The following is a 20,622-nucleotide window of genomic DNA, read 5'->3' as shown; positions in this document are numbered from 1 at the left end:
TTCTTTAGTGGATCATTTTACCACTTAGAGGGCGGCAGAAAGGTTTTTCGCCGAGTCCTTCGGTTTCCTCTTCGTTAACATGTGTCAGTGTTATCTTTGTGTTTGTATATCTCTTCCCTTACTCTTTATCTTTTAATTGCTACTGTATTTGTGATTTATTATGGTTTAGAGTGTTTTATAAATTCAGATATAGCTTGTATTCATCATTCCGCACATATTTTGTTTGTGTATAAGCTTGTATTGGTATTGTTGAAATTGGGGGTCTAAACATTCACACACTAATTGAACATTTAGAATTTAAACAAAAGAAATATGATATACGTTAGTGTGGATGGTTGGAGATTTGTGATAACTGTATAGAATTTGGATAACAAAAATTTTGGAATGTTTTAAAGAATTTCTTTAAAAAATATATAAAGAAATTTCGGGAAAAAGGAATAATTTTTACGTGAGGTAGTGAGTTTTCTTTTTTGAAGAAGTAATTTTGTATTTTTTTTTTATAAAGATAATTGAAGTATTTGAATACAAATATATAACAAATATAGGTAGAAATCAGACATTTGAATACAAATAGATAATAAATATAGGTAGGAATCAAACATTTGAATACAAATGAGTGGTGAGAATATTGATTTTTTCCCCTTTTTATACGTGAGATAGTATTACTCTTTTAAAATTTTTGGAAGAAGTAATTTTGTATTTTTTTTATAAAGACAATTGAAGTATTTTAATTTAAATAGATAAAAAATACAGATAATTATAGATAGGAATAAGACATTTGAAATACAAATAGATGGAGAGAATAATAGTTTTTTTATTTTATTTTATCCTATTGTACATGAGATAGCATTATTGTTTTAACATTTTTTGCTTTTTTGTAGGAAAAGAAATTAAACTAAAGGGTACGATATTTCAAAATTTGTATGAGTGCATTTTGGTACACCAAAAATTGAAGACGAAACAAGGGAATCCGCTTATTAATATTATAGATGATTTTTAACTTTTAACTTTTAATTTAAAATAAGCCAAATTAAAGATTATATGATTTTATGATAATTTTTAATTTCCTTCTTTGTCTGAAAATCAAACCATGAGATTTTAACATGAACAAAGTTTCTCTTCAAATTAATTTAGAGAAAAACTCTTCAAAATTCTTGTATATCTTTATATTGAGTGTGAATTTTGAAAATCTAACTGTTGGATTATATATTCTTGTTATATCAATCATACTTACAAAATTTCAACAAAATCATATATATATATATATATATATATATAAGAAGTTTGATGAGTTTCTCTCCAAACTAGTTTAGAAAGAAACATTGATCTTTTGATATGCAACTAATTTCAATTAATTCAATTAAAGATAACCTTGCATGCGATCAATAGTATACACTATGAAGATATCCTTGCTTTGGGGATGAGTCATCCGGTAAAAGTTAAAGGGGGAATTGGAAGGGTGCACGTATATAGTAAATGTAAGGATGACAAAAGCCTCCTGTGAGGATATTAATTTGTTACGTTTTATTCAAATATTTATTTCATTGACACAACCATACATGTGCCTTAGTACATGAAACTTATCAGCTTCTTATTACTAATTAAAGAGAAGGGAACGCATAATTCCACTCCCTAATTTATGGACAGAAAGTGATAACGTAGTTGGGTGCACCAGAGCAAGTAAATGTGCTGTTCTGATCGTCATAAGCATAGCTATAAGCTTGAGGACATTGCTGCTCAAAGATCTGAGAGTAGTTTGTGGGTGGACATGTTTCAGGCTTGTCATATGCGCCAGTGCAACAATATTGTGGTTCATTGAAAGCGATACATGCACTCTTGCAAGCAATAACGCTCCCATCAGACCCTTTCACTTGCAGCTCTGCTGGGCAAGCCGCGTTCACGTTGGCTGGACAGCTTGAGGCCTTGCATTCGCCAGTTCCGCCTTGTGTGGCTACTGAAACAGGCAAGTTGAACCCATCTACAAGGCTAACATCATAGAAATCCATTCCACCATCGGCGGCTATGTTGATTTCTACCAAAGAAGCCGGCGGAACTGCACCGTTACCATTGCATGAAACTTGACCAGAGCTACATTCTGCAGTAGCGCAACTGAACCTTCCCGAGCTATCTGTGGAGCATAGGGTTCGGGCCCAGAATCGGCCTTTCCATGGAGCTTGGACATCTATTGCTGAGGATGCTGTAGACGCTAACTCAAACCCAGTAGTTGATAATTGCGGTTTTTGATCTGAAGTTAAGGTTCCTGGCCAAACGGTATATGGACAGTTGTTTGTGAAAGTTATTCTAGCAGAGTGAGCACCTGCATGGAATGTATATAACCAAAATCTTCGTCACCATTTTGAACATGAAAATAAAACCTGTATTGTAAGCAGCAAATATAAGTAGGAGATGCAACGTTAATTTTAACGTGTAGATCACACGTATCATGATGATGCATGGTTATAATTCAACGGGCTGCAATTATAGGAACTACCATATTATTCTTTTGACTATCAAAAGTAAATAAATAAGAGTCGTGATAAGAAGAATATGCGTGAACTCTATGCATTATTAGTGAGGTTTCATGAGTTTATTGTGTAAGTTCCCATATGATGAAGAAAGGGGCAAATCAAAACTGCCAGTGTGATGAATGACTTGTAGCAACCTAGAATTTTGTGATTCTTTTGGCTGTATATTAAGCACTTCTATAGAGAGAGAGAGAGAGGGTGTGATGCTGTAAATAGTGATTAGTGTGGAGGCATACCAGATAGGAAAAAGTAGGCCAAGGTGAGGCCGTAGAGTGCCAGAGTTTTCATCATTGTATGATATCGTTGCTTTAAATTGGTGGTATGTAAGAACTAACAAGTATGATGAACTTGCGTGTACGTGGTATGGTGGTGAATTGTGATAATCTGAAGAGCTTGGTTGGCTATATATATATATATATAGAGGCTTATACGCGGTTGCGGATTTCAAGGCGGTCCATGCGGAGAAACTAGACTTGGACTTTTCTTCTTCTTCTTCTTTATTATTATTATTATTATTTATTTTTTTGTTGAGAGCAAGCTTGGACTTTTCATTGCGACTGTATCATTATTTGTTACGTGTAGGAGAGGCATGTAGCTGAGGAACTTGGTATATTTTACAACAGCGGGTTGTCTAAAGTGGCTAATAGCCTAATAGTGTTATGTTCAATAGACTTTTGTTTTGTATTCAATTTAACAACGTGTGAGGTTGATACGAACTAATGGTAGTCTAGTTCTCCCATGACTTGAGGTTACGTGCATTGATTTTTTACTAAGGAAATTGAAGACAACCCCATATGCGACTCGTAACTTAAGTTATGTCATTATTAATTTGTCTGATTTCAACATGACTTTCTGTGCACAGTTTGAACTTTGAACCCGGGGCGGCTGGAAATGTTTGTGAGAGTTCTGCAGATGATTTCAACAGTAAAACTTTTTTTATTTGGAGGTAAAACATTTTTGTTGTTCATATATTGAATATCCATGAATTGATAATGTAATTTTAAATTTTAAATGACATAATACCCTATAGGGCCTATACATTGTTAGAATCGAGACTTTTTCAGTCTTTAATGTTGAACTCAATAAAGAGTCTTTAATGAAGAACATTGTAAACGTTGAAGGCTGATCCTGGAATGAGTTTACCCATATATATGGTGGTTAATTGCAACTATGATTCTCATGACTCCCACTCTAATAGTCTAATGTCAACAAAAAAACACTATTTTTATTAACTTTACTCTAGTCCCTGGAAGGAAGAGGTCTGGGTTTGAGGGCTTCTTCTAATTGAGATTGAGAGGAAACGATCATAAGAATTGTCTAGTAGAGAAAATCTAATTTTGAAACAAACCTCGATGGTCCACCACGGATTACAGTATGCAAGCCAAATATTGAGTGCCTAGCTATAACCTATATCATCTCCAGCATCAACACCATATTTTTTATAAACCAACCCGTACTGGCCAGATCATGTTGGGCTAGAATCATAGAATGATATTGCTCGGCTTTAATTTTCTCCTAGGTTTCCTAACAAACCCTCTCTCCAAGTCCAGAAGAGCTCTCATTTGTAATTTGGGCAGATGGTCTGATTCTCTCTCTCCAAAAGTTTTTTTATTGAAACTCTAAAGAAGTACACTGACAGAACTATTGGGCCCATATAAATGGGTACATCATGTTGGGTGTGTTTTAAAACTAATTGGATATGTTTAAAGCTTAAGCCCATAATATTTTGTTGTAAAGCCCAAGCCCATGCCCTAGAAATTTCCTTAGCTGGCTTGGGAGTTTTTTTGCAGCAAACAAAACACTCAATCATCTCATATTTCCTTAGAAAACTAATCAACCGCACCTTCCCCTCTTTTGTAGAAAATACACAGCAACTTGCGGCATCAATGGGAAAGGAAAATTCATTTGTTTTTGTCCTTCCCTTTTCACTCTAATCATCTTTAACTACTTCTTTTTTAAGAGCCTTTTGATTATCAAATTCTGCAAATGTGAGATTAGTTGAAAACAATAAAAACAGATATTACTTTGATGCTTGTGCTCCTTTGTCTTTTACTGAAAAACTTTTCTTGGGAATTTGTGACGAGTTTGAAACTCTATTTGTGAGTGCACATTAAGAGAGTTGTCATTGTATCCTGAAGAGTAACCACTTGTGCCATTTGTATCGATAGATTCATTCCAGTGGAGGTGAAATCGCTTCTTAAGGATAGCGAATTTAGTTCTGTGCCTCGGCGATAAGTTTTACTTAATCCTTAATTTTATACGCTTTTGCACTTGTCTATTTTGCTTATAAGTTAATCTGAGCATATCTTGTTTTACTGATATCTTATTGATATTGCTTTGTAACTTTGTTAACAACTTGGACAATTTTCAAACTCTACTTCCAACACATAAATCAAGTTTCATAACGTAATAAGTAATGTTTGTTACACACATTGTTATAAACCCATTTTTTGAATTGAAATCATGTTTTCAACTCATAATTTTAGTTCAAACAATGTGTACGTGTAACAAGGTTTGTATAACAATTTTTATCTTTATATAATTTGAAAATTCTTTTCCACTTAGGGTAAATTAACCTAGACCTAGTAAATGCATTGGACTGATAGATTTCAAGTTCACCTGGCTCGAGTTTTAGTATTTTGAGAGAATAGTAAAGTGATACATCTTCATCTCACACAAAAGTGAGTTCCATTAATTAAATTCCTATTGATTTACCATTCATGTGAAAAGATAGAGTACTGTGTCATAATACTCTTAAAATATCTAATGATTCTTTGTAAGCTAGTCAATAACCAAACTTAGTTGTACTTTTCAAGAGAGATTTTGATTAAGATTGCATGATCAAGAGGGTGTTTGGATTTGGTGAAAACTGAGTTATATAATGATAGGACTCAATTGAATTTAGTTCTGTTACTCTCAATCTTGTAGTTCTTTGAGAGAACTAGGCCTCCATGGATTCTTCAAGGGAATCAACCTCCAATAGCATTTCAAGAATTACTATTCAATTGTATTATTCATCAATCAAAATCCTATTACAATCTGAATTGAACCTTATATTCTACTTACTAACTAACAAGGTACAACACATCTTAGCCTTAACTAGCTAACTAACTAACTACAATTCTTAACACATCAACAATTAACCAAATTCTTGTAACTAACCCTGTACAAGCATCCCCTGCCTCTCTGTATGTACAAGCCTTCCACTGCCTTGCCTACAATAACACACATCAATACACTTCCCTACACTACACAAGCACCCATCACTACACTACCTAGCCATAGTTGTACCATATAGCAATGCACTCCAATCAAAGTCCTAACATTGCCCCCTCCTTTAAAGCACCTTGCCCACAAGGTGAGGGTACTGATTTTGCAGTACATGAAGAAATTCCCAAGTTGCATTAGCTGGAGAAGAGCCTTCCCAATGAACCAAAACCTCAGTAGTAGCCTTGTATCTTCTTAGTTGACATGGCCTTTGCTGCAAGATAGCCTTTGGTTCAAGAGTGAGATGGCCCTGAGCATCTACTGGTGGAAGTGTTGGAATTGGAGTGACTGTTTGGCATGAATACATGAAAAATTGTTGCAATTAGAAACTTTGGCATGAAATCTGCCAACAATAAATATGATCCAATGATGCTTACAAAAATATATTTTCCCATATTGCAATTAATAAATTTGGATTTAGAATAAGTGCTTTCAACCCAAACATATATTTTCTAATTATGTAAGTGCACAAAAAAGGATCGAAGTGGATCAAAATGTACTAAATTGGACCAAATGGAACAAAGTTGACCGAATAGGACTGAAGGGAACCAAATAGGACACTGAATAGGACTAAAGTAGAGTGAATAAGAACAAATGAACAGATTAGGATCGAAATGGACATAATGGACTAAATAGGACCAATGTGAAATGAAAAGGCCGAAGTGGACAAAATGGACTGAATAGGACTGGGGTGAACCAAAATGGAAAGAATGAATCGAATAGGATCAAAGTGGACCGAGTAAGACCGAAATGGACAAATTAAATAAGACCAACGTGGACCGAATAGGGCCAATACGGATTGAATGGACCGAATAAGACCAAAGTGGACTGGATAAAACTGAATTGATCGAATATAATTTATTGGACAGAGTGGACCAAATAAAACCAATGTGGATCGAATAAGAATTTTGAATATTTATTATTTTTATAGCATTTTTAGGGCTCATATTTCTAATTTTTAATAGCTATTTTCTTTGTATTTTTTATCTCAAAACTAAAGAGTTTAGCCCAAATATAATAAAATTTCATACTTTTCAACCCAAAAATTAAGGAAAAAAAATGAATTTTTAAGCTAAACTTGAAAATGGATTGAAGGGGATCAAAATTGACCAAGTGCACCAAATTGGACTGAAGTGCACTTAATTAGATTGAATAGAAATTGTTTAATTTTTAGGGAGAATAAATTAACTGCAAAAGAATTTTAGAGAAAAAATTAGACATTATATTACAATACATTTTTTATTTATTCGAATAGTGTAAATAAAAGCCACTATCATTCAATGAGGCGCTATTTATAGGGGTGGGTCAATGGGTTGTATGGTTTAAATTTCCCTCCTTTTCATCCTTCTAGAAGTTTTTTAACTTGTTTTAATCCTCATGCACGTTACTGAGTACTGAGTGTTTGAGTTTGTAAGAGTTGCCAAAATTCGAATTTGATAGGATGCTAGACACAATCGACACTAGTGTCCTAGGAAATCTCCAATTTTGTTGTTTGCGCAATCTTAGCTTGATTTTCAGATTTTTTTTTTTTAAGGATAATTACAAGTTTAAAAGCCACTTTTTAGCTACTTACTAATCAAATTATTATCTTTACTAAACTCATTACACACGCTTTGCGCATGCAATAATGCTCTTTTTTATTTTTGTTTTTGTTTTTTCTAGTTTAGTTTTATAATGTTTAAAAGTCGTATATAAATAACCGTGTGTATTTTCTTAAAAAAAGAAAGAAAGAGGTAAGATAATGTGGAATAATGTTTAAAAATGAGATAGGAAAACATAAGAAGTTGAAATGCAATGGGACATTTGAATTTATTGATTAGGGTAAGAATTGTGATAAGCAAAAAATTTTGAATTTAAGCAAAAAAAGTATGATATACGTTAGTGTGGATGGATGGAGATTTGCAATAACTATATAGAATTTAGACAACAAAAATTTTGGAATGTTTTAAAGAATTTTGAAAAAAAAAAAAGGGAAAAATATATTTTGGGATAAGAATGAGTAGTTTTTACGTGAGGTAGTGAATTTTTTTTTTTTTTTTTTGAAGAAGTAATTTTGTAATTTTTTTTATGAAGATAATTGAAGTATTTGAATACAAATAGATAACAAATATAGGTAGGAATCAGACACTTGAATACGAATGAGTTGTGAGAATAACGGTTTTGTCCCCCCTTTTATACATGAGATAGTATTACTCTTTTAAAAAATTTGGAAGAAGTAATTTTGTATATATTTTTTTTAATAAAGACATTTGAAGTATTTGAATTTAAATAGATAACAAATACAAATAAATACAGATAGAAATAAGCCATTTGAATACAAATGGGGGGGGTGAGAATAACGATTTTTTTTTTTTTTTTATCCTATTGTACATGAGATAGCAGTACTGTTTTAACATTTTTTGCTTTTTTTTGTAGGAAAAAAAATTAAACTAAATGGTATGTTATTTCAAAATTTGTATGAGTGTATTTTGGTATGCCAAAAATTGAAGACGAAATAGGGGAATCCGCTTATTAATATTATAGATGATTTTTAACTTTTAATTTTAAAAAAGCCAAATTAAAGATTATATGATTTTATGATAATTTTTAATTTCCTTGTTTGTCTGAAAATCAAACCATGAGATTTTGACATGAACACACTTTCCTTTCAAATTAGTTTGGAGAGAAACCCTTTAAAATCCTCATATATTTTTATATTGAGTGTGAATTTTGAAAATCTAACCGTTGAATTACATATTTTTATTTTATCATTCATGCTTGCAAAATTTCAAGAAAATCAAATATATATATATATATATATATATATATATATATATATGTACATGTGTGTGTGTAAGAAGTTTGATGAGTTTATTTCCAAACTAGTTTAAAAATAAACTTTGTTCTTTTGATATGCAATTAATTTCAATTAATTCAACTAGAGATAACCTTGCATGCGATCAATAGTATACACTATGAAGATATCCTTGCTTTGAGGATGAGTCATCCGGTAAAATTAAAGTTAAAGGGGAATTGGAAGGGTGCACGTATATAGTAAATGTAAGGATGACAAAAGCCTCTTGTGAGGATATTAATTTGTTACGTTTTATTCAAATATTTATTTCATTGACACAAACATACATGTGCCTTAGTACATGAAACTTATCAGCTTCTTATTACTAATTAAAGAGAAGGGAACGCATAATTCCACTCCCTAATTTATGGACAGAAAGTGATAACGTAGTTGGGTGCACCAGAGCAAGTAAATGTGCTGTTCTGATCGTCATAAGCATAGCTATAAGCTTGAGGACATTGCTGCTCAAAGATCTGAGAGTAGTTTGTGGGTGGACATGTTTCAGGCTTGTCATATGCGCCAGTGCAACAATATTGTGGTTCATTGAAAGCGATACATGCACTCTTGCAAGCAATAACGCTCCCATCAGACCCTTTCACTTGCAGCTCTGCTGGGCAAGCCGCGTTCACGTTGGCTGGACAGCTTGAGGCCTTGCATTCGCCAGTTCCGCCTTGTGTGGCTACTGAAACAGGCAAGTTGAACCCATCTACAAGGCTAACATCATAAAAGTCCATTCCACCATCGGCGGCTATGTTGATTTCTACCAAAGAAGCTGGCGGAACTGCACCGTTACCATTGCATGAAACTTGACCAGAGCTACATTCTGCAGTAGCGCAACTGAACCTTCCCGAGCTATCTGTGGAGCATAGGGTTCGGGCCCAGAATCGGCCTTTCCATGGAGCTTGGACATCTATTGCTGAGGATGCTGTAGACGCTAACTCAAACCCAGTAGTTGATAATTGAGGTTTTTGATCTGAAGTTAAGGTTCCCGGCCAAACGGTATATGGACAGTTGTTTGTGAAAGTTATTCTAGCAGAGTGAGCACCTGCATGGAATGTATATAACCAAAATCATCGTCACTATTTTGAACATGAAAAAAAAACCTGTATTGTAAGCAGCAAATATAAGTAGGAGATGCAACGTTAATTTTAACGTGTAGATCACACGTATCATGATGATGCATGGTTATAATTCAACGGGCTGCAATTATAGGAATAACTATCAAAAGTAAATAAATATGAGCCGTGATAAGAAGAATATGCGTGAACTCTATGCATTATTAGTGAGGTTTCATGAGTTTATTGTGTAAGTTCCCATATGATGAAGAAAGGGGCAAATCAAAACTGCCAGTGTGATGAATGACTTGTAGCAACCTAGAATTTTGTGATTCTTTTGGCTGTATATTAAGCAGTTCTATAGAGAGAGAGAGAGAGAGAGAGAGGGTGTGATGCTGTAAATAGTAATTAGTGAGGAGGCATACCAGATAGGAAAAAGAAGGCCAAGGTGAGGCCGTAGAGTGCCAGAGTTTTCATCATTGTATAAAATCGTTGCTTTAAATTGGTGGTATATAAGAACTAACAAGTATGATAAACTTGTGTGTACGTGGTATGATGGTGAATGGTGATAATCCGAAGAACTTGGTTGGCTATATATATAGGCTTATACGCGGTTGCGGATTTCAAGGCGGTCCATGCGGGGAAACTAGACTTGGACTTTTCTTCTTCTTCTTTATTATTATTATATTATTTGTTTTTTTGTTGGGAGCAAGCTTGGACTTTTCATTGCGACTGTATCATTATTTGTTACGTAGGAGAAGCATGTAGCTGAGGAATTTGGTGTATTTTACAACAGCGGGTTGTCTAGAATGGCTAATAGCCTAATACTGTTATGTTCAACAGACTTTTGTTTTGTATTCAATTTAACAACGTGTGAGGTTGAGACGAACTAATGGTAGTCTAGTTCTCCCATGATTTGAGGTTACGTGCATTGATTTTTTACTAAGGAAATTGAAGACAACCCCATATGCGACTTGTTACTTAAGTTATGCCACTATTAATTTGTCTGATTTTAACATGACTTTCTGTGCACAGTTTGAACTTTGAACCCGGGGCGGCTGGAAATGTTTATGAGAGTTCTGCAGATGATTTCAACAGTAAAACTTTTTTCATTTGTAAGTAAAACATTTTTGTTGTTCATATATTGAATATCCATAAATTGATAATGTAATTTTAAATTTTAAATGACATAATACCCTATAGGGCCTATACATTGTTAGAAGTGAGACTTTTTCTGTCTTTAATGTTGAACTCAATAAAGAGTCTTTAATGAAGAACATTGTAAACGTTGAAGGCTGATCCTGGAATGAGTTTACCCATAGATTTGGTGGTTAATTGTAACTATGATTCTCATGACTCTTGTTAGGTTCTAAGGATTTAGGTTCTAAATGTTTTAGAACTTCAATATGTAATGTTGGTAAACAATGATCAAAACTTAGAGTCTAGATTTAGGCTGCCCAAAGTATGTTGATTGTAAAGTTAGAATCGAGTGATTGCAGAAAATTACTATTCACTTTCTCCAAGGCTTGATTGATCAAAAATTAGACTCGATCGATCGAAGCTCGTACAAAATGTTTTTCTGCAGAATTTTCCAATACAGCCCAAGCCCATATGACATGTAGGGTTTTATATTTGTCCATAAGTATAAAAAGAAAAACTCTAACCACGTTTTTATGTTATTGTTTATGCTGTGTGTATAAATCTCTTGTGAGATCTAGAGGTATTTGCCTTCATACATACTTAGGGTTATCAAGATCAAGATTGATATCGAGAGCTTGGTGATCGTTTCAATTGCTACATAAAGAGCTTAAAGAAAAACACAAGTGGGAGTACTTGTAGTTGCTGTGAATCCAAGAAAGAAGTTGTCTGTGGATTCGGAGTTGTCACGTGGTCGTGGTAGTAAGTTTTCTACTCAAGATAGCAATAGGATGTTAGTGGTCTGAGTCACTATTGTAAAACTTCAATTCTTTCATAGTGGATCTGTTTTACCTTGAGGATAGCTAGGTTAAATCCTCTTCAGGTTTTTTACCAGTTTGATTTTCCTGAGTTATCATATCGTCGTATTCTTTATTTTCTGCATTGTTTACATAATATGATTTACTTGCATGTATTAACCTAGAATTGAATAATTTACCTAAGTAATCACTTGGCTAAATAACTAGATTAATCAACTTGTGTTTTAAGGGGTCTAAAAACGTACAACTCCCACTCTAATAGTCAGATGTTAACAAAAAAAACACCGTTTCTATTAACTTTACTCCAGTCCTTGGAAGGAGGAGGTCTGGGTTAGGAAATGATCAAAAGAATTATCTAGTAGAGATGTTAATCTAATTTTGAAACAATCCTCAATAGTCCACCACGGATTACAGTATGCAAGTCAAATATTGAGTGCCTAGCTATAACCTATAGATATATCATCTCCAGCATCAGCAATTCAGCACCAAATTTTTTATAAACCAATATGTACTGGCCCAATCATGTTGGGCTAGAATCATAGAATGACATCACTCGGCTTTAATTTTCTCCTAGGTTGCCTAACAAACCCTCTCTCCAAGTCCAGCAGACCTCTCATTTGCAATTTGGGTAGATGGTCTGATTCTCACTCTACAAAAGTTTTTGATTGAAACTCTAAAGAAGTACACTGATAGAACTATTGGGCCCGTATAAATGGGAACATCATGTTGGGTATGTTCAAAGCTTAAACCCATAATATTTTGTTGTAAAGCCCAAGCCCAAGCCCATGCTCTAAAATTTTCCTTGGCTGGCGTGGGAATTTTTGGGAGCAAACAAAACCCTCAATCATCTCATATTTCCTTATAAAACTAGTCAACCGCACCTTCCCCTCTTTTGCAGAAAATACACAGCAGCTTGCGGCATTAATGGGAAAGGAAAATTCCTTTGTTTTTGCCTTTCCCTTTTCACTCTAATCATCTTTAGCTACTTCTTTTTTAAGAGCCCTAAGATTATCAAATTCTGCAAATATGAGATTAGTTGAAAATAATAAAACAGATATTACTTTGATACTTTTGCTCCTCTGTCTTTTACTAAAAATTTTCTCTTGGGCATTTGTGACGAGTTCAAAACTCTGTTTATGAGTGCACATTAATAGAGTTGCTGTTGTATCCCTGGAGAGCGATCGCTTGAGCCATTTGCACCAATGGATTCATTCCAATAGGGGCGAAATCACTTATTAAGTATAGCAGATTTAGTTCCGTGCCTTGACAATAAATTTTACTTAATCCTTTGTTTTATATGCTCTTGCACTTGTCTATTTTGCTTATAAGTTAATCTGAGCATATCTTGTTTTATTGATATATTATTGATATTGCTTTGTAACTTTGTTAAGCAATCTAGACAGTTTTCAAACTATACTTCCAACAATCTTAAGAAGCGATTTATGTTCTTATTGATTAATAAAATGTATGATATTTCTAATATTGTCTTAGAATTTGAGGCAGCACTTGTTTCGGAAATGGAGTTAGTCAATAACATAACTAATTGGGTAGTGGACACTAGGACTATTAGAGAAATTTGCTCATGCAAGGAGTTCTTTCTTATTGTTAGGGACATATTTTATGTAAATTTGCTAATCCTTTAACAAAACGCATTTTACTTGTAATTGGGTTGATCTAGGGTGGGTTTAGTACTTCAAGAAACAAGTATTCAAGTTAAGTATTGAAGCCATGCAAATTTGACCAAGAAACAAGTGAAGAAAATGTTGTTATTTAAAACTTGATAGAAGTCTCAATAGAATACTTTCTATCGAGATTTAATGTTGACGCTCGACAGAAGTTTGACAGAAGCTATTTATTTGGGAGACTCTAGTATTGTAGAAGTTGCTGGAAAGGGAAAGGTACTTCTAAAATTTACTTCTAGTAAGTCTTTAGCCTTGCACTCTATTCTCATGTTCCTAACATGTGATGAAATTTAGTGTTTGGGTTCTCGTTCAATAAGGTAGGCCTAAAACTTGTTTTTGAATCTAATAAGATTGTTCGTAGTCAAAATGGTGATTTTGTGGGCAAAGGATTTTGTCATGAAGGCTTATTTGTACTTGTAATTGATTGTGAGAACATGAATATATCTAGTAACTCTTCTGCTTATATTGTTGAGTCTTTGGATCTTTGGCATGATAGGCTAGGGCATGTGAATGTTGCAGCCAGCAAAAGAATGAAAAAATGAGCCTAATTCCCAACTTAACTAATTCAAAGCATTCAAAGTGTGAAATGTGTGTAGAAGCAAAACATTTCAAAAACCCTTTCAAAATTGTTGAAAGGAGCTCCGAACTTTTAGAACTCATTCATAGTGACTTAGGAGACTTCAAAAATTATATGAGTAGAGGAGGTAAAAAATTTTATATGACATTTATTGATGACTACTCTAGATATACAAGAGTATAGCTTTTAAGTAGTAAAGATGAAGCTGAAAAAATGTTCATAAAATTTAAGACAGAAGTTGAAAATCAGAAAATAAGAAAATTAAAAGGCTTAGGTTTGATAGAAGAGGAGAATATGGTTTAGCTTTATTTTTAAAAAAAAAAAAATTATGAAGAAAATGGTATTATTCGTGAAGTCAGTGCACCTCAAACACTTGAACAAAAAAAATAGAACCCTAAAGGATATGATGAATGTCATGCTCATTAGCTCTGGTCTTCCTTCCAACATGTGGGAGGAGGCTATCCTTTCTACATGTCATGTATTAAATAAGGTCCCACATAAAAAGATTAGAAAAACTCCATATGAACTATGGGAAGGACATGCACCAAACTTAGGGTACTATAAGGTGTGGGGTTGTTTGGCAAAGGCTGGAATTCTTGAATTACGTAAAGAAAAGATAGGTCCTAAAACCAAGGATAGTGTCTTCATAGGATATGCACAAAATAATCCTGCCTATAGGTGCTTAGTTTTGGAGTCTAGGGATGCTAATTTCTTTGAGCATATTTTTCCTATGAAGAGAATGAGACTCACTAATGAATCCTCATCAATCATACCCCAAGTGAGATTAAGTTCAAACTTAGATGAAAGCCACTCAACACAAGAGTGAAGACGTAGTAAAAGACCTAAAAATGGAACCAACTTTGGGCCTAACTTTATCACTACTTTTCTCATTGAAGATGACCCAAAAACTTATCAACAAGCCATGAAATTAGTAGGTGCAACCTTTTGGAAGGATGCAATCCACAGTGAGTTAGAATCAATTATGGCTAACCATCCACGGGAATTAGTTGAACTCCCTAGAGGATGCAAGGCCATTGGTTGCGAACAGGAGTTTAAAAAGAAATTAAAAGCAGATGGGTCCATAGACAAATTCAAAACTAGACTAGTGGCAAAAGGGTATACTCAAAAAGAAAGGATAGATTACCTTGACACTTATTCACTTGTGACAAGATTAACTACAATTAGGATTCTAATTGCTATGACCTCAATATATAAATTGATTGTTCATCAAATGGATGTCAAAACAGCATTGTTAAATGGTGATTTAGATGAAGAAATTCACATGGACCAACTAGAGGGTTTTGTGGTTCGAGGACAAGAAAGAAAAGTGTGTAAACTTAGAAAATCATTATATGGTTTGAAACAAGCTCCCAAACAATGGCATGAAAATTTTGATAACACTTTAATTTCTAATGGATTTGTTGTGAATGAATCTGATAGATGTGTGTATAATAAATTCTCTGGTGACATGGATGTTGTAAAAAGTATTAAAGACCTCTTATCTTCAAACTTTGATATGAAAGACCTTGGAAAGACTGATGTAATGTTGGAAATAAAAATCATTATAAATAGTGAAGGGATTACACTTTCCCAATCACACTATGTTGAGAAAGTACTTAAAAAATTAAATCATTTTGATTGTGACCCTATGAGAATTCCATATGACCCAAGTATACCTTTAAACAAAAATAGAGGTCTCCTATTGTACAATCTGAGTATGCTAAAATTATTGGTAGTGTGAAGTTTCTAATGAATAGTACATGCCCTAATATTGCATATGCCGTTAGTAGACTTAGTATATATACACATAATCCTACCTATGAACATTGGAATGCACTAACTCGTCTTTTGAGATATTTGAAAGGCACCATGAATTTGGGCCTTACATATAGAGGTCGTCCAATAGTATTAGAAGGCTATTGTGATGCACATTGGATATCAAATAATGATGAGACCAACTCCACTAGTGGTTATGTTTTCACCCTAGGTGGAGGAGCTATATCTTGGAAGTCTTCTAAACAAACCTGTAATGCTAAATCAACTATGGAGTCTAAGTTTGTTGCATTAGAAAAGGCAGTTACTGAAGCTGAGTGGCTTAGAAATTTACTTGCTGATATACCAAAATGGGATAAGCCATTACCATCAATATCATTGCATTGTGATTCTCAAGCTACAATTGCATGTGCAAGAAATAAAATTTATAATGGGAAGAAGAGGCATATACACCTAAGACACAATATAGTATGGCAACTCATAAGCAATGGTCTAATTTCCATGGAGTTTGTAAAGTCAGAAGAGAATCTTGCGAATCCTCTGACCAAAGGGCTAACTAAACAATTGGTCTATGATACATCGAAGGGAATGGGACTTAAGCCCATTGAGTGAATCACCCATGATGAAAACCAAACCTATGTCAACAAAAGGTTCAATGGGCATCATGGAGAGATTCAAGATAGCGCTATTAGCGAGAATGAGATCTCACTTGATAGTTTTTAGACTCCTTAAAAACACAATTGGATTAACCTAGGTAATTAGCTAAGTTGTTACTTAGTCCAAATTAACAAATCTAGGTTATCACAATCAAAACAATCATATCATGCAAAATAGCGGAAAGATAAATAAGACAATGATATGATCACCTAGGAAACCAAACCAGTAAAAACCTGGGGGGGATTTAACCTAACTATCCTCAAGGTAAACTTGAATCCACTATGAAATAATCGAAGTTGTTCAACAGGACTTAGACCACTAACATCCTATTGCTACCCACCAGTAAAAACTTACTGACACGACCATGTGCAAGTTTCGAAACCACGGACTCTTTCCTTCTTGGATTCTCTAGCAAGTACAAGCACACCTGCTTGTGTTTCTTTAAGTTCTTATGACAGCAACTAAATGATCATCAAGCTCTTGAAGAAATCTCCTTCTTGATAATCCTAAGCTTATGTAAAGGAAAGCTCCTCACAAATCTTACAAGAGATTTATACAAACAGCAATGTGAGCAACACTAAAACGTGGCTAGGGTTTGCCTTATATACCTAGGGCAAATTAGAAAACCCTAAATATTTTAAAACAAACTAGGGCTAAGTTGGAATTCTGCAGAAAACACATCTGACCCGATTTTCAATTGATCGAGCCTAAGCTTCGATCGATCAAACCAGGCCGAGAAGCATAAATGATTTCTGCATTAGCTTATTCCAACTTTACATAAATGAACCAACTTTTAGCAAGTCTAAATATGACTAAACATCTTATTTTGATCATGGTTTACCAACAATACACATTAGAGTTCTAAATACATAAAATCCTAAGTCTTTAGAACCTAACAAACTCCCCATTTGGCAATCCGTGACAAAACACAACTAAAAAATCAAAGTTTACAAAGAAAAGCCCTTTACAAAAATAATGCTCATAAAAACAAATTTAATCCTAACTACTATCCATCAATTGCAAGTGTAGACAGCAACTCAATTTAATCAACCTGTATATTTCTTGAAACACTAAACAAAATGCATAACCGCATGTGTGGAAAATACAAGTAAACAAAATAATTTATTGATTTCAAACAACACACAATAAAGACATATATCAATGAAAAACTCATAAATATAAATCAATAAGCAGTCGAAACAAGAAGCATAAAAAGCAATAAAAGTATCTCCCCCTAACATGAATAGCCCAACAACAAGTATGGCAAGAGCTAAAAAGGTAAAATACAATGTGAAGCACCTAGATACAATCTAAACTCCACAAGCTCCAACCAACCAAAAATGCTCTCCCCCTGAAAACAAAAACTCTACAAGCTCAAATATGTACTCCCCCTTTTTGTGATGGAATGCCAAAGGGCAATCAAAATCCATCATCAAAAGGAGGTGGCGGTGAAGATCGTCGAAACTATGCCAACTCTGCGCGTAAAGCACGGATCTCATCGAGCACGTCCACCAAAATCTGTCCATGAGCCGCCTGAACGGTCAAGACATGATCCAACGTACGTCAAATGTCTGAATCATCCGAAGTAGTCGGTGGAGGAACATCAGCATCAGCACCACCACCACCAGACGCCTCAGCTGTATCAGCACCTGTAGAAGAGGGAGGAAGGGGAACAACACCAGATAATGCACCTCTAGGATGCGTAGGACCAACTCTCAAGTGAGCAACTCTCTGCCTAAGGAAGGTGGCACCTATGGGAGCTATGACATGAATGGGCTCACCGTAAAGGAAATTAGCTAGACCAAGAAACAACAAAATCCTATGACATGAACGGGCTCTGATACCACTTGTCGGACCGTGTGCCTTACCGATCCATCCAACAATCAATTGGTGAAGGATGAGGGGGCATAGATCTTTTATAGCATTCAATCGCAGACCAAGCCCATTGGTATTGGAACGAATTGTTAAATCCCTCACAATGTGGCTCCAACAACTTGAACCTATGACCTTGGCTCTAATACCACTTGATAGTTTTTAGACCCCTTAAGTACACAATTGGATTAACCTAGGTAATTAGCCAAGTTGTTACTTAGTCCAAAATAACAAATCTAGGTTATCACAATCAAAATAATCATATCATACAAAGCAGCGGAAAGATAAATAAGACAATGATATGATCACCCAGGAAACCAAACCGATAAAAACTTGGGGAGGGTTTAACCTAGCTATCCTCAAGGTAAACCTGAATCCACTATGAAAGAATTGAAATTATTTTCAACAGGACTTAGATCACTAACATTCTATTACTACCCACCAGTAGAAACTTACTGACACGACCACGTGCAAGCTTCGAAACCACAGACTCCTTCTTTCTTGGATTCTCCAGCAAGTACAAGCACACCCGCTTGTGTTTCTTTAAGTTCTTATGGCAGCAACTGAATGATCATCAAGCTCTTGAAGAAATCTCCTTCTTGATAATCCTAAGCTTGTGTAAAGGAAAACTCCTCACAGATCTCACAAGGGATTTACACAAACAGCAATGTGAGTAACACAATAACGTGGCTAGGGTTTGCCTCATATACCTAGGGCAAATTAGAAAACCCTAAACATTTTAAAACAAACTAGGGCTGAGTTGGAATTCTGCAAAAAATGCATCTGACCCAATTTTTGATTGATCGAGCCTAAGCTTCAATCGATCGAACCAGGCCGAGAAGCATAAATGATTTCTGCTCAGCTTATTCCAACTTTACATAAATGAACCAACTTTGAGCAAGTCTAAACACGGCTAAACATCTTGTTTTGATCATGGTTTGCCAACAATATACATTAGAGTTCTAAATACATAAAATCCTAAGTCTTTAGAACCTAACATCACTGTCCCTCCCTATGGTGTAGATAGTGCTTACTACCAAACTAGTGAGGTTGAGTTTAAGACTCTTAATGAATTCATAGCCTTTATAGGTGGTGTTGGTAGTACACACTTGATGAATTCAAATATGTGAGTATGGAGGTGGGACTACCTCCTATGAGAGTGAGGGAAAACTCTCTAGAGCACTCATGAAAATCTAGGTAGGCCATATGGCCGAAATGTGCCAAATCGAGAACTCGTCCAAGAATTCACAAGCAAAGGTGTTCGTATTCTTGTAGTTCATGAAACTGGTTTAAGATCTTGTATCACCAAGATTTTTTGAATTCTAGAATACAAATACCAAGTGTTGATTCAAGTCCACAAGACATCAACACTAATTTCATTTTTTGATTGCCCAATTTTTGAAAAATCGAAATTTTAAAACATATGGGGGATTGTTGGGTATGTTCAAAGCTTAAGCCCATAATATTTTGTTGTAAAGCCCAAGCCCGTGCTCTAGAATTTTCCTTAGCTGGCGTGGGAATTTTTGGCAGCAAGCAAAACTCTCAATTATCTCATATTTCCTTTGAAAACTAGTCAGCCACATCTTCCCCTCTTTTGCAAAAAATACATAGCAGCTTGTGGCATCAATGGGAGAGAAAACACTCTAATCATCTTTAGCTACTTCCTTTTTAAGAGCCTTAAGACTATCAAATTCTGCAGATATAAGATTAGTTGAAAACAATAAAAACAGATATTACTTTGATACTTTTGCTCCTCTATCTTTTACTGAAATTTTTCTCTTGGGTATTTGTGACGAGTTCAAAACTCTGTTTGTGAATGCACATTAACAAAGTTGTCGTTATATCCTGGAGAGCGACCGCTTGAGCTATTTGTACCGACAAATTCATTCTAGTGGGGGCAAAATCGCTTCTTAAGGACAGCAAATTTAGTTCCGTGCCTCGGCAATAAGTTTCACTTAATCCTTAATTTTATACGCTTTTACACTTGTCTATTTTGCTTATAAGTTAATCTAAGCATATCTTGTTTTACTGATATATTATTGATATTACTTTGTAACTTTGTTAATCAATCTAGACAATTTTCAAACTATACTTCCAACACATCAATCAAGTCTCATAACGTAATAAGTAATGTTTGTTACACACATTGTGTATGTTTTTAGACCTCTTAAAACACAAGAAGATTAACATAATTAATTAGCTAAGTGATTACTTAGTCAAATTATTCAGATCTAGGTTAACACAAAAATATCATATCATGTAAAGCAGCAAAAAATAAATAACACAAAGATATGATGACCCAGGAAAACCAAACCAGTAAAAAACCTGGGGAGGATTTAACCTAGTTATCTTCAAGGTAAAACAGATCCACTATGAAAGAATTGAAGTTTACACAATAGCGATTTAGACCACTAACATCCTATTTC

The 20,622-nt window shown here is 34.5% G+C and overlaps 1 protein-coding gene and 1 long non-coding RNA gene across 5 annotated transcripts in view; one reads left to right on the top strand and one right to left on the bottom strand.

The window, feature by feature from the left end:
* Nucleotides 1-1,499: 1,499 nt before the first annotated feature.
* On the bottom strand, nucleotides 1,500-10,267 carry LOC126691960 (thaumatin-like protein 1). 4 transcript variants are annotated; one of them, XM_050387295.1, is made up of 3 exons: nucleotides 10,106-10,267; nucleotides 9,610-9,670; nucleotides 1,500-2,256 (listed from the first exon to the last, which is right to left on the bottom strand). In XM_050387295.1, exons 1-3 carry the CDS (start codon nucleotides 10,158-10,160, stop codon nucleotides 1,638-1,640), a joined length of 735 nt encoding a protein of 244 aa, XP_050243252.1. In that variant the 5' UTR covers nucleotides 10,161-10,267; the 3' UTR covers nucleotides 1,500-1,637. The 4 variants fall into 4 exon arrangements, with proteins under 4 accessions (XP_050243252.1, XP_050243251.1, XP_050243249.1 ...); XM_050387294.1 differs by lacking the exon at nucleotides 9,610-9,670 and having other exon boundaries at nucleotides 1,500-2,317; nucleotides 10,106-10,266; XM_050387292.1 differs by lacking the exons at nucleotides 9,610-9,670; nucleotides 10,106-10,267 and adding an exon at nucleotides 2,762-2,922 and having other exon boundaries at nucleotides 1,500-2,317.
* LOC126691970 (uncharacterized) overlaps nucleotides 2,131-20,622 on the top strand; it is a 41,329-nt gene continuing 22,837 nt past the window's right edge. Inside the window, exon 1 of the long non-coding RNA XR_007644913.1 lies at nucleotides 2,131-2,256. This is a non-coding gene — a long non-coding RNA (uncharacterized LOC126691970). The remainder of the gene's footprint in view (nucleotides 2,257-20,622) is intronic.

This window comes from Quercus robur, chromosome 7 (assembly GCF_932294415.1).
Source record: "Quercus robur chromosome 7, dhQueRobu3.1, whole genome shotgun sequence".
NCBI classification, from domain to species: domain Eukaryota; kingdom Viridiplantae; phylum Streptophyta; class Magnoliopsida; order Fagales; family Fagaceae; genus Quercus; species Quercus robur.
Note: the sequence above shows the minus strand (reverse complement) of the source record. Positions and strands in the feature narration are given on the sequence as shown.

Bases quoted from the DNA above. Each gene is read 5' to 3' on its own strand.
- LOC126691960 (XM_050387295.1), bottom strand. From the start codon at position 10,160: ATGATGAAAACTCTGGCACTCTACGGCCTCACCTTGGCCTTCTTTTTC. The intron at 9,671-10,105 runs GTATGCCTCCTC...CATTCCATGCAG, and splicing joins GGCCTTCTTTTTCCTATCTG to GTGCTCACTCTGCTAGAATA. The intron at 2,257-9,609 runs CTTAACTTCAGA...TTGGCCAGGAAC, and splicing joins TATACCGTTTGGCCGGGAAC to CTTAACTTCAGATCAAAAAC.